This window comes from Mus pahari, chromosome 2 (genome assembly GCF_900095145.1).
Source record: "Mus pahari chromosome 2, PAHARI_EIJ_v1.1, whole genome shotgun sequence".
Taxonomy (NCBI): domain Eukaryota; kingdom Metazoa; phylum Chordata; class Mammalia; order Rodentia; family Muridae; genus Mus; species Mus pahari.
Genome location: NC_034591.1, coordinates 114,229,025 through 114,243,317, shown reverse-complemented (window position 1 = coordinate 114,243,317; position 14,293 = coordinate 114,229,025). Strand labels below are relative to the sequence as shown.

The following is a 14,293-nucleotide window of genomic DNA, read 5'->3' as shown; positions in this document are numbered from 1 at the left end:
TCAAATCCAGGGAATCTGGCATCTGCTTCTGGCCTTTGAAGGCCATATGGTGCTCATACATAATGCAAGAACACTCGCACATATAAAATCAAAAATAATTAAAATTTTAAAATAACCTGGACCTATCCACACACATTTCTCCCTAAACCCTGAGTACCTTTCCTCATCTTGCTTCCAGGAACAGTGAAAGTCCCCCAGAGAGCCTGCCTGAGTTCAAAGGCTGTGAATTAAGTTCACAGTATGTGAGCCTGCAACTGCACCACAATGTGCGTTCCATAGTTTCGCCTCACAGATGCTCATCTTCGTTTAGAACCATTCAAGATGTCAGTTGGCTTCCTCGGGGGTTCCGCTGTGGGTTAGACACTGACTGCTCAGTCTTTATGTGTTGGAAGCTTACTTCCCAAAAACTCTGTGCTAATGGTATTTGGAAGAGGGGTTTTTGAAGGGTAGTTGGGATTCCATGAGGTCATAAGGGTGGAGTACCCATGATGGTATTAACTGGTTTTCTACAAAACGGAAGAGAAACCCAAGTGAGCAAGCTTGTTCTATCTCTGTGCATGTAATACCCACATTATGATGTAGCAAGAAGGCTTTTAGCAGATGCCTCAACCGTGCCCTAGGACTTCCCAGACTCTAGAACCATGAGATACATTTTTACTTTATAAATTTACCTATCTGTAGTATAGCAACAGAAAATGAATTAAAACAGGGTTCTTAAACAGGACAGGCTAAGTCAGCCCCAGAGCTGGGTTCCTGTCAGCCAGCATTGGAGAGAACAATTAAGTCAGATAGAGACCACCCACCCCTGATATCTGAATGCTACCTGTCTAGGAGTATTTTCCAACTGGCCACCCCATTCCTGTCTGATGCCTAATGCAGCAGGGGTGACCCACTTCGCTCCGAGCCTACCCTCGACCTAGGCTTCCCCCATCATTACACCTAGAGTCCATCCTACCTTGCATTGATAACACCCAGGCTCCAGAGCCACAAGGCTAAGGATGTCAGAGTCACACTGCCTTTTCTCTCGAAAGTGGCAGGCTCCAGAGAACCTTTGCATCCACGGGTTGAAGTGGAAACTATAAACTCGGTAACAGGAAAGTTCAGGGAATGACTTTGGGTACTGACGCATCCAGTGATCTCGCCATCCAGAGCTTGTCAGTGAAGCCTGGCTGCCTCCAGCCCAGCTGCCTGCCTAGGGTGTGTCCTGGTGGCTCTAGGCTGCCATCCCAGTCACTTTGTCACTCTAAACAATTATAGAGTGCTCCTGGAACACTAAAGTCGGCGATGAGCTATTAATCTAATACTTAGGAGCTTTCAGAGTCTAATTAATAATGTGAGGACTGGTAATAGCTGCTGCTCTTTGTGCAGATGTGGTGCTGGAGAGTAAACCCAGGCCTTTGTGCACGGCAAGCCAAGCTCTGCCACATCCCAAGCTTTTGCCTTCACCCCCTTCTGCAGGTGTGCATTGGCACTGATATTTTAAGTCCCTCTTTAAGTTATCTTCACAACCCATCATGCCATCTTCACTTGGGCACAGGTTGTTTGAGACTCACGACTTTCTGAATGTCCCTAAGGACATCGTTACAGAGCATCGTGTATATATTCTCATTTATCTTATAAGCATATGTATGTGGGCTCCTCAGCAACACCACTGACTGCACAGCTCCTTAGATTGCTTAAGTAATCTATTCTAGCTTCCAGCTCTTCCAGTTGTCAGAACACACATGCACCAATACTTGCTAAGTCCAGAGTAAAATTTTTGTCACGTTTTCTACTGGTGTGACCTCTGTCTGCATTCAAACTTGTTGTTGGTTATGTTGGCTTCTAGAGAGGGCTGGAAAGATGGCTCAGCGGTTAAGGGCACTGACTGTACTTCCAGAGGTCCATGATTCAAATTCCAGCACCCACATGGCAGCTCACACACCTGTCTGTAACTCCAAGATCCGTCACCATCACATAGACGTACATGTAGGCAAAACACCAGTGCAAATAAAACAAAGTTGGCTTCTGGCTGAGTCTTCCCCAGTCTGCTGGAAGAGTAAGTACATTTTTGGAACGACTTGATGTTAAAAACCATGTCGGTGCTTGACAGGTAAATGTGGGGGAGGAGCGGAGGCTGCTCACCCTTCAGTATTGGGGCATCTGATACTTTCTGCCCATCAGATTCCCAGTGCCCGATCTGTGCTACCTCCTTTACCTCCTCCAACACCCTTAAGACAGAGGGATTTTTGTCTCCCGGTCTACAAAAGAGCAAATAGATTCCCACAAGATCAAGTAGCTCTCTCAAAGACAAACCACTCACAGACACTAAGGTGTGTTTAACTCTAGAACTTAGGTTTTCACCCACACTGCCAGAAGGCTTACTCTTCGGAAGGAAGAACCACCGTACCATGTTATGAGCCCTTTCTCAACTACCCTAAGGAAAACAAGTCAATTAATTACATTCCTGTGTATTTTTCTCATTTTACGATGAAGTATAACATAATTTGAATATCCCCTACCCCATGAATAATTCTATTGGTAAATTATTCTGCAAAATGCAAATGATGTAATGAGCCCTCTCTGAGTCCACCGTTAGCCTGCCAAGATACTCTGTGCCTGGCATCCCTGATGCTGAAGGGATGTTGATGTTTTCACCATGGAACTCTGAGTTTATTTCTGAGTGGAAAAGCCATTGGCATGTGACTCTGAGAAGCAAAGTCCATTAAATACTCTATTCCACATATTAAATCCCCAGGCTACCCCAGGATGGGGAACCAGGCTGGAGTTTGAATGGTACCCGGCATAGCCCATCTCTTGAATAATTCTCAACTCCTCTTGGACATTGTTTATGAAGTTGAGAATTCAGGGCACACACAGTATGTCATCATATGTTTATAGTGTATAATGAAGAGAAGCTTCAGGTGGCCAAAGGAAACAGCAGCAGGCTTTTTAGCTGGCTTTTCCTCTGTTGCTTTCCTGACTCATGTTGAAAGGCTTTTGTTTCTAATCAAAGCAACAAACAGTAAGGTCACTTCCTTGTGATTATATGGCAGCGGAAGGTGTCGGGGGCTTTGGGTCCTCACTTCTACCGGTTTGTAGTTGGAGGACACAGGCACACACACCCCACGGCGCTGAATACATGTGTCCTGTGTCCCGTGCCTCCTCGCCAGTCCCTTTAAATGAGTCTCAATCATGGATTGGAGGTAAGAGGAATGTCTCTGACCATCAGATTACAGGCAGGCAGTGTCCTGGAGCGTCTTGAGCAAAATGTTGGACAGGTTTTAACGTGATATGGGGGGAGGTTCCTGTAAGCAGGGCATCTCAGAAACCAACTATTAAGAAACAGAACTGACAAGGCATGTTTATCTCTCAATGTTTTCAAGGAATTGCTCCTTGCTAACTCCTGTAGGGTAAGGTCTAGAACAATATCCTAACAGAGACGGTTCTTCACGCCTGTCTTTTGGAAGGTTTTCTTGATATGTGTAAGAAACATCTTGGCTTCTTTAAAAGACTGAAAAGGCTGGTTTTCTGATTTTCTTCAGCACATCAGTGAATTACTGGAGTGTGTCATTCCAGGTCACCATCAGCCTCAGACACCTACTGTTTTTCTATTCTTTCTTTCCTCTCAATTATTTTGTAATTTGAACGATTCAGGCTCCTTCCTTCACTCACCCTGGAAAGAGCTGTGGAAAGGGTCCCTGAGCGCAGCACAGAAATGCTTTTGATTTGTAATTGTTAATCTCCTCATCAGCAAGATGAGGCTCCCTCCACTTTTGTCTGGAGCTGGGCAGCAAAGGTCCGAGTGTGCTAGAACTCATTAGTGTCCTTTCTGAAAGGACCCTTTGATGTGTGTGCCCTGCTCTGCCTCAGGAAAGCAGGCAACTGAATCCTGTCCGTTACCTTTAAGCTATTTCTTGGTGAAGCTTCTGTGTGAGCAGAATTCATCAGCTCACAGAAGAGACCTCGGAGATGCCATTTTTGTGGATAGCTATCAATTAATTAATATACTCTTCTGATTTGTCAGAGGAAGTCTTACATCCTTATTAAAGGGAAGCTTTTTGTTCTTTCCCCCTTGTAATGTGGTTATGGTAAACTCATTAAAGGCCAATACCATGTGTTCAGCCTCTCTTCCTTAGTCAGTTGTTGGCAATGGTGGGGGGGGGGTTGAATCTGGGTAGACTTCAGAAAAGAAAGGAAATTATCTAATGCAGCGGAGTGCGAAGCTGGGGGAGGGAGGATAGGAGGAAGTCTGTGGAGGAAGTAGGTGGGGTTGGGTAAGTGCAGAGAAACCTTAAAGAAACAAACATGTCACAGTGGGGACCTTGATGGGACCTCCCACCATAATAGAACACAATGGTGATGTCTGAGTATATTTTCTGAGATGCAGCCTTGTGGGCTGGATTGACCCAGGGGCTCCTGTGACTTGAGTCACACAAGAGAGTCTCCAGAGTCTACTTGCAAAGTAAAGTCACTCTGTTCTCTCCCCTTTAAGAGGTCAGAAACTAACTCTGTTTGTTTGTTTGTTTGTGTTTTTTGGTTTGTTTTCGAGACAGGGTTTCTCTGTATAGCTCTGGCTATCCTGGAACTCACTCTGTAGACCAGGCTGGCCTCGAACTCAGAAATCTACCTGCCTCTGCCTCCCAAGTGCTGGGATTAAAGGCGTGCGCCACCACTGCCAGGCCAGAAACTAACTCTTAATACAGGGCTATCAAGCTATGACCTTCCAGTCTCTGTGCCAGAGGTCATTCTGTTTCCCAGTGTGCTATTTACTGGGTCCCCCATCTGGAGGCTGTGGAAGGTGTGACAGTGGAATGCAGGATGGGCAGGAAGGGGCTTTGCCCTCCCACAGAGAGTCTGCTTGATGACCATCAGAATATGGGGAAGTGGGGAGAGAAACACCATTGGTTTAGGAGAACTGTATTCTCAAGCCCTGAAGTGCTTAAGCTGGAGCAAAGTCTCTAAGTCACTTCGGCTGGTCCCCACGTCATGTGACTGAGGTTGAGGAAGCCCCACCCTCCCTCTCCCAGCAGCTACCAAATGCCAATCACTTGTCAGCCAGCAGTGAGATGTCATGTCCACCTTCTGTCCTCTATGCTGGGATTCTTGTCTGGCTAGAGCTTGTGGGGCCCTTGTGCATGTTGTCACAGTTGCCGTGAATTCCTGTGTGCAGCTCCACTGTGACAGGAGAGCATTTTTTCCTTCATGTGTGTGTGTTTGTTTGTTTGTTCATTTTGTTTTGTTTGAGACAGGGTTTCTATGTGTAGCCTTGTCTATCCTGGAAACTCACTTTGTAGACCAGGCTGGCCTCACACTTACATAGATCTACCTGCCTCTGCCTGCCTAATGCTGGGGTAAAAGGAAGGCATGCAGCCGGCAGCGCCAGTGACCAGCCCAAAGGAGGCCTTTCTAAGAGTAACTGCTTGCAGAAATCTGTATGCTCATACAGAAAAGTCCCTAAGAAACAGGCTTCTGCCACAGTGGGGGGTAGCATTGGGTAGACAAAGAAGGAAAGCGATAAGAAACTTGAGCTGGAGACACAGCATGGGCTTTTCCTTTCAGAGGTTCAGAGTCATCTTCCTTGCTGAGTTCAGAAACCTGGGCTAAGCTCAGAAATTCTCACTCTTGCATCAGAAATGTTTGCTTTACTTCCCTAGCACCCTATAAATGAAAGCAATGTATGTCTCTGTTTGCTTCCATCCTCTTCCTCTCTCCCTCCTTCCTTTCCTCCCTCCCTCTCTCCCTCCCTCCCTCCATCTGTCCCTTCTTTCTTCTTCTCCACTAGTGTTTCTGCTCTTTACCTAGAAAGGAAATCAGGAGACTAGAAGGACCCAGGTTCCTTAGACCTGTGGCAGTGTGCGTGGAACCAGCAGAGCCCAACAAAGCTGGGGATGGAGAATCACTGCAGCTGTTACTTGGAAGCAGAAGTTGGGGTTCTATCTATGAAGAAATGGGAACGTGTGGGTTATGACTATAACTATTCCAACCGTTCATTGTTCCTGAGATCAGACTTCTATAAAAGTCAGCATAGTGTGGTGATATGTACTCGTAATCCTAGCTACATGGGAGGCAGAAACAGGAGGAAGAGCCCCGAGCCCGGAAGTTCACAGCCAGAGCGGGTGAGATAGCGAGGCATTGTCCCCCAATCAAAGTGAGAAATAAGAGCATAGGACACTCAGCTAGAGATAGCTCAGCAGTTCAAGACCTCAGCTCGATTTCTGATACCCACATGGCAGCTCACAATCATCTCTGGCACCAGTTCCTCAGGATCCGACAGTCTCAATGAGCGCCTGGCACATAAGTGATACACAGGCATGCAGGCAGGCAAAACACCCACACACATAAAAGTAAGATTAAAAAAGAAATATAAAACTACTCCTCCCGCACCTATTTCCTAGGTTCTTTCTACACTAGTACTATGTCAGGCTTAAATTAATAAAGATGAGTTAAGTATGGCCACAGAGTCTTGGAAGCCTCCAGCAGTTGGCAAGGGCAGCCAGCCACTCCTGCCACTCTCTGCCACTTACCTGAGCTTTACTGATAGTTCATTGACTACTCACTCAGTGAGTATCAAAGCCAATAACTTGAGACGACCAAGATAAGTAGAATTTAATTAATATGATTTTGAGGTCAAAGGATTAAATTGACTTCTGCACTAACCACTGGATTAGAGTCATAATAGTCATGCATATTTAGAGAGAAATCAAATCAGGTCTGTTTGGGCAAACGTTGACTCTCTGATACATTTGGAAATTATGATTTTGATGTACTCTTGTCCCCTAGAAACAAAGAGAAAGGAAGAGTTGAGTCTGTGCAGTTAATAGCAGTGTGTGTGTGTGTGTGTGTGTGTCTGTCTGTCTGTCTGTCTGTCTGTCTGTCTGTCTGTCTGTCTGTCTGTAAACCCTGCCTTCCTACTCTCACACTGAGCGATGCCTTTGAGCTTCTGATGGAATGATTAAAACACATTTATAATGCTGAGGGGTAGAGCTGCCTCCTGTCTGTCATTAATGATGGACCCTGTAGGTAGGTGGTAAATACTGTTGCTTATACAATATCCAAATACAGCAAGTAAAAGCTATGATGTATTGAAAGTATTCTATACATCACCAGAAGGATCAAGCACTTTACCTTTCTCAGGAAGATTCAGTCTAAGACCCTTCACAGTATTTTAAAGTATTAAGATGAGTTTGAAAGGTCCCATTTTCCACAATAGAAGCCAAATGTATTGAAAATATTCTTTCCAGAAAAACATTCTACAACTCTTATCCCATTTGTTTTGGGCTCAGATCTTTCACATGGCTGAAAAAAAATACATCCTTAAAATGCAAATACCTCTCCACTTACCCTCAAGTCAATACCAAGTCTGCAAAAGACATTTGATAACTATTTTCCCTGGCTCTCTTTGTGGATCTCTGCCCAGTGCATCCAGACAAGTGTCCACAGGGTCGAGTGATCTAATGTGTCCAAAGGACAGAAGGCCGAAAGATGCTCTGACAAGGGCAAGATGCCAGCAGATGCACACATGTGGATCCAAAGGGACCACTGATTCTTATTTGTGTAATCACAAACATTGCATTCCCTGAAAAGGTACCCACTACAAGGCCTGATCCCTAACACTGCACAAAGCCTCCTTGATAAGGGAGGAATGGGCCTGAAGCCTCAGTACCTTTAAGACCCCATCTGTTAGTTCTTTCGATGAGGGCACATCCATGGCAACCCGATGCCCCAGAAATGATGCTATTACCTTTATTGGAATGTGCCCCAAATGTGGTGTGTTGTCATTGACCAGGACTCTGGAGAAGGTGTTTTGCATCTGAGAGCAGGGACTGCTACCTCCCTTCTGCAGCTATTTATACTGCTCCTCGGAGAGGAAGAATCATGCCTTCGGTGACACGCAGGTCCAGGGGTAGTCCGTACCCTCTTGGTACAGGGCCTTGTGTTGCACTGAGAGTCAGATCACCCTAGTGGGACCAGAGAGCAACTGCTCTGCCCTGCTCACCCTGAAAACAGCCATCGGCTTTGGCGGACCTATCTGTAAATCTGCAGAGATTTTTATAATCATCTCTGTATTGGAGTTGGGGGTGATAGAAGATTGCTCAGGTAACCACGCCCATGCCAGATGCCCCTTGAGATGTAAGCGCTCCGCTTCATTAGACAAGTACTAAGGTCAGACGTGAAACATTTCTTGCTTTGTCATATTCATTTCTTCCTCTCTTTAAAATACTTTTAATTTATTTATATATATATTTAGTGTGTGTGTGTGTGTGTGTGTGTGTGTGTGTGTGTGTGTGTGGTTTTGCCTACATGTGTTTATCACATGTCTGTAATGCCCACAGAAGTCAGAAGACATTGGATCCTTTGGAACTGGGATTGCAGATGGGTATGAGGCACCGTGTGGGTGCTAGGGATTGAACTTGGGTCCTCTGCAAGAGAGGACAGTACTCTTAACTACTGAGTCATATCTTCAGCCCCCACTTTCTTTTTAAGAGAAATAACTTATCATCTCATGATACATTTACTTATTTATTTATTTTCTGCTGTCTGAGTTAGGTCCAACTGCATATCTCAGACTAGACTTGAATTCACTGGATATCTCAGGACAGTCTCTAACTTCTCACCCTGTTTCAGCCTCCTTAAGTGCTATAATTAAAAGCATAGGCTACCGTCCCAGCTCTTCAAATGCTTTACATGACAAAAGGACTATGTTGCTTTCCCAGTTCATAGGCAAGTGCGAGCCCTCCTTCCACAGGTGTTTATGGATTGGCTCCTTTTGTGAAGAGCAAGTTGCAGACTTGGGGCTCAGTGCTTAAGCAGACTTACCTTGTCCCTGGAGGCAAGTAGCCCAAGGAAGAGAGCAACTGTGTGTTTAAATCTTTATCAGGCAGATCAGGAAACCAGGAAACAAAGATGTGAGATCAGCTGTCCGCAGTGGTGACATTAGCACAGGCGGTTCTCAACCTATGGATCTTGACCCAATGGCCCTTTCACAGGGGTCACCTCAGATAATCAGAAAACATAGGTATACATTATGATTCATACAGTAGCAAATTTACAGTTATGGAGTAGCAATATAAATAAGTTTGTGGTGCGAAGTCACCACAACAAAAGGAACTGTGTTAAAGGATCGAAACATTAGGGAAGGTCAGGAACATTAGCAGAATGACCAAGCTGGTCAGTATTTGCCCATAAGCATTCCACAATAGTAAGAAAATGGTTTTGTGGTGTGTGTGTGTGTGTGTGTGTGTGTGTGTGTGTGTGTGTGTTGAGAATAGCATTTATTGCCCAAAATAAGTCAGAAAAGTAGCAGATTTTGAGATATTTGCCTGGACTAGAAAAAGTGACTTGAAAAAAAAAAGTTTCAAATGGGAAGCTAAGTTTTTCTTCCCAGCCTAAATTATTAGGCTTTTGGAACAAGTCCGCTGCTTATATCTTATATAATTAAGACTTTTTATATTAAACATCTTTAAAATGCTGTTTTCTTTTGACACTTTAGTGAGATGCATTTGCAAGAGATCTAACAAGCCGTGAACATGAATAATATTAATCTCTGCCACTTGGAAGTGGAGAGATTAGTAGTCCAGTCACTAAATCAAGTGAAAATATTACCTAAAGTTTCTAAGGCACTCAGGGACCTTCAACATCTAAAGTGGGATTTATTTGGTGGACCGCAATAAGTTCTCAGAACATTTGCTGTAACTCAGGTAGAAATAGGCAAGTATTCACACTAGTCTGTAGTCCAAAAAGGTCTTTCAGCTGAAATATGTCAATTCTCACATCTGCAGTGGCTTAGGGGTGGTCGGTGTTGTGTTTCTGCAGTGTCTTCAGGCCGAGGTACAGTGCTCAGTGCTTTAGAGGGTTAGGCAAATTTATTCCCTTTTGTTCAACAATGCCTCATCTCCACTACATAAAACCTGGTCTCCAGTCCCACTCTCCAATATCTGCCTTACGTTAGGTCTTACTTCAGGGCTACTACACAAAGGGATTGCTTTATAAAAGGCCTCCAGATCACTCTGTTCAAATGTTACAGATGGTTTCAGTGATGATCCAGGAGCAAGGGGACTTCCTCCAATGATTCTCAGGATAAATTTGATTTTTCAAGTATTTCCCACAAAAGGGCTATGGATGAGTCCAAAAATTTGTTCACATATTCCCAAACGAGAATTTCCCCGGTAGAAGACGCACATTTTAGTCCTTGAGAATCAAGGTTAGGACTGAAGAAAAGAAATTCCTCTTTCACTAATGACAGTAAGCGAAGGCTCCCAACTTCTGCTCCATGGTAGTCTGCCGTGTTTTGTTCGGAGACGTTATAATCAAATCTAAGCTGCACATCATGCCAGAAGTGCTGTGGCCCCAGTCATCGTGAGGTGGTCCCAGAAAAGGATTCTGAGAACTAAGAAGGTCAAAGAACCGGTGACAGGATTCTTCTCCTAAGTGACAAAAATCAACCTTTCCAGCTTCCTCATCTTCCTTTGCCTGCTGCTCAAAGAGCTGGATGTCCTCCGTCTCTGTAACTGGCTCTGCTGCCTCCTTCGCTTTTGATGACTGTGCTGCCCAGTAACCTTTTGCATAACTGAGTAAGATTGTGTTTTTCAATAGTTGGAGTTACAGCCACTGCTTGTGTTGCCAAATACTCACATGTGACTTCTCAGTGGACTTTTTTTTTGCCTCAGAAGTTCTTCTACACTTTGGCAATACACAAATACTGCACGAATAGCATCTTGGCGATCCACACACTGTACCAGGTGGTTGGTGTCGCAAAGGGCCATGATCTCATCATTGTCCAACATGCAAAATAGATTTCAGTAGTCCTCCAACTCTTAAGTGGCTGAGCCCCAACATCTCTCCCCTTGGGGAAGTGGGCACAGGACGACACCACACCACCAATGTTGCCCTCACGGCCTGCGGGCTGGCCAGAACCCTTTCTTACCTTCTGTGGTGTGTGTGTGTGTGTGTGTGTGTGTGTGTGTGTGTGTGTGTATTCATGTGTATATGTTTCTTGGTGCACACGGATGTAAAGGTGCACTTGGATGTCTGTGCATATGCTTGTGGTAACCAGCGATAGACACAGGTGTCTTCCTTAATCACTTCCTTGTCTACTGAAGCAGGATCTCTCAGTTGAACCCAGCCAGTCTAGCCAGCCAGCATGCCATGTGTCTCCCCTGCCTCTACCTCATATGCACTGGAGTTACAAGTAGGCTACCACGCCTGTCCATAATTTACCTGGGTGCTTCAGGGTGCAAGCTCGGGTCTTCACACATGCACAATGAGTGCTTTACCCACTGGGCCACTCCCCAGACCCCTTGCCCTTTGAGACAGATTCTCTGACAGATTCTGGAGATCACCAACTTGGTTAGATTGGCTGGTCAGTAATACCCCCCAAATTCTTTTCCTCCCCCCCGTCCCCAACACTGGGATTATAGGTGCACTGTCACTGTGCCAGACTTTTATGTGAGTACAGAGCATTTAAACTCAGGGCCTTCCTGCCTGCAAGATCTTTACCAACTTAACCATTTCCTGGAAAATAATTTTTAATCTACGTGATTAAAATCAAAATAGATAGAACCTGTCTCCAGCCTGCATTTCTGGAGGTAGAAAGAAGATGAGGTGGAGAAAACCCCAAAGGAGACCTGAATGGGTACAGTGCAGACAGAGAATGAAGGAAAGTGGGGACAAACCTGGGAAAGGGATGAGATTGTGTAAGGGGTGGATGTGACTGAGATCAGCTCCAAAGCTAACTTTGCCCTCTTCTCAGGACTTTCCCAGACTTGCATGAAGATGTAGAGAGGTGTTCTTCAGGGCTGGCTGAGGGATTTGAGATGGGCGTAATGCGTATATTGGGAGCATCCAGCCTGCAAATGCTTTACTGAATGTTATGTCTGTGTGCCAACAATGTCCGTCCCAAACCAACTGTATTCATATTTTGGAGGTCTACAGAATGGTGTTTTCTTAATGATTCATGAAGCTACGTGTTCCTATGGCCATTTCAGCCCTTGGTGGACAGTAAAGTCTGGGAACTGTGCTCAAAACTATGCACACCCTCTGTCATCTTTTACGTCTGTCGGATAAAAAATAAAAATAAAAACAGACTTACAGGAATTAAATGATTTGCTCCGAAGTCTCATGGGCTTCTGTGAGAATCTGTGTGATTGGCCAGGCAGGACTGAAGATATTCTAAGTAGAATTGTGTATGTCTCCCTTTGCCTATCAGGCCGCTGAGACAATGGAGCCCAAACAATTGGAATTTCCCCAGAAATCTTATCCTGGGAGATAGAAAAGTCTGGAAGTCTGGTGCCAGCCAGACAGGGAGCTTGTCTCCCAGAATGAGGTTTCATGTTGCTTTTATAATTTGTCAGACCCCCTTGTGGGAGAGACGGAGCTAGGGCAGTGGTGATGGATAGTCCACACCTTGGCCCGAACTACCTGATGCTGCATACTTTTTAACCCAGTGTTAATGCTGGAACCATTTAATATGGTTCCTCATGCTGTGGTGACCCCCTAACCATAAAGTATTCATTGCTACTTAATAACTGTAATTTTGCTACTGGTAAGAATTGTAACATAAATGTCTGTTATGCAAGATATCTGATATGTGACCCCTGTGAAAAGTCATTAGACACCGCCAAAGGGGTTGCAGGTTGAGAACCACTGTCTTATCCTCTGTTTAAGCCTAAACCTTGTAGTGGGACCCTAAAATCTGGTATAGGGATCACTGGCTCTCTTTGCTCCTCTTCCCATGTGGTCACACTGGAAGAATCTCATCTGTCAGTTTTTCACAATTACCTAGCTTACTTACTTGGCCTACTGAGGATGGGCAGCCAAGCCTCGGGGATGCCAGGGTCAAACTTGATTGTTAACAAGTCTACTACATCAGTCTTAGACACCTGCTAGCCTGGTGCTTACCCCTACACTGCCATGCCTCCCCAGAGAAAGCACTTCATACTTTCCCAGCATAACAGCACTTCAGAGTCATCAAACTGACCTAAAAACTTAGATTTAACATTAAGTTTCACTCTCTGGGCCCTACCAGTTAAATCCCACAGCTGGCGGGGGTGGGGCATGGCAATGAAAGGAAATTGAATAGAACACCAAGTACCTTCCCCTGGCCTGAAGCTGCCTTGTAAGCATGTCACAGAGTTACCAGACCACAAAGATACTGAACTAGCTTGCTGGCTCACTGGATTGGTCAAGCTGACTCAAATAAGGGGACTCTGTGGGAGAGGTGTGGGGTGTGGGATGGATGTGCGTTCAACTTTAACAAGTAAAAGTTTGGAAGGGAGAACTGGAGGCCAGATCAGAGTGCTTACCATGCACTTTGGTATCTGTGAACATTTAAATTGAGTTTATCATGAGTGTGCAGAGTCCCTTACTAGTATTCACTGCAATTGGTTCAACAGCCTTGCAGAGTTATTACCACAGCCTCTTCCTCCTCCTCCTTTTTACCTTTGAAGTTTGTTTTTAAAGAACAACATCACTAAGTGATGATTCATAGGCATTCCACATCACCCAGTACAATCCAGTAGTTCTTAGCAGCTTGCACACTGTTCTCCCGTCTTGCAAATGAGGACCAGTTACAAGTTACAAAACTTTGTAGATTGCTTCCCTCTCTTCCATCATTGCCCATCTCCAGTCTCATCTTCCAGTAGCTAGACTCATCTCATATAATAAATATAAATGTCCCCAGATTGCCTCCTCCATGCCCCCAGAGCCTCTGGCAGCTTTGTCCCACATTTGTCATAAGCACCACATTCTCCGTGGCCTAAGTGAATGTTCTCGCCCAGTGGCTTCAGACTTGAACATGAATAGGAGTTAGAGCATGCAGGAAGCCTTGAGGTCACAGCTGCATCATGAGGGTCTATGTCTCATTTTTCCCAGGCTGAGCTTTATCTCAGTGGGTAGCCAAGGGCATCCTTGCAGGATACATACTGAAATGCATCCCCGCACCAACTCTGAGTTTCTAACCATATGGTTGGTCTCAGAGACAGCCTTTGAGTACCACTGATGAACCTCTCATGACTCTTGTATCTGCCCCACTCTTCGTTGGCCTTGCTCCAGTCACACTTTCCGCCATTGCTCTCTTAAGCCAGTCAATCTCTGTAGGTGACTTGAGTGCCAAAGAAAATAAAAACTGCTTCAGGGGGCGGGGTGCGGGTAGAGAAAAGGTTGAAATCGTACAGAGCTTAGTTCTGCCTTAGAGACACAGGCTGTGTCTGTGACATTAACATTTCACAAGGATGAAGTATTTAGGAGGCAGGGAAGCACATTTTTTTAAAAGATTTATTTAATTATTTTATGTATATGAATACAATGTAGCTGT

At 45.0% G+C, this 14,293-nt stretch overlaps 1 protein-coding gene and 1 pseudogene across 2 annotated transcripts in view; one reads left to right on the top strand and one right to left on the bottom strand.

The window, feature by feature from the left end:
- The window catches only part of Frmd4b (FERM domain containing 4B), a 191,469-nt gene that overhangs the window by 26,477 nt on the left and 150,699 nt on the right, over window positions 1-14,293 (top strand). Inside the window, exon 1 of one of the 2 annotated variants that reach the window (XM_021190025.2) lies at window positions 3,035-3,185. The exons of the other annotated variant lie outside the window; for it this stretch is intronic. Coding sequence (XP_021045684.1) covers window positions 3,162-3,185 — 24 coding nt within the window. The 5' untranslated portion in view covers window positions 3,035-3,161. Of the gene's footprint in view, window positions 1-3,034; window positions 3,186-14,293 lie in introns of those variants that run through there. 2 annotated transcript variants of the gene reach the window in all.
- On the bottom strand, window positions 9,820-10,818 carry LOC110315984 (annotated as a pseudogene).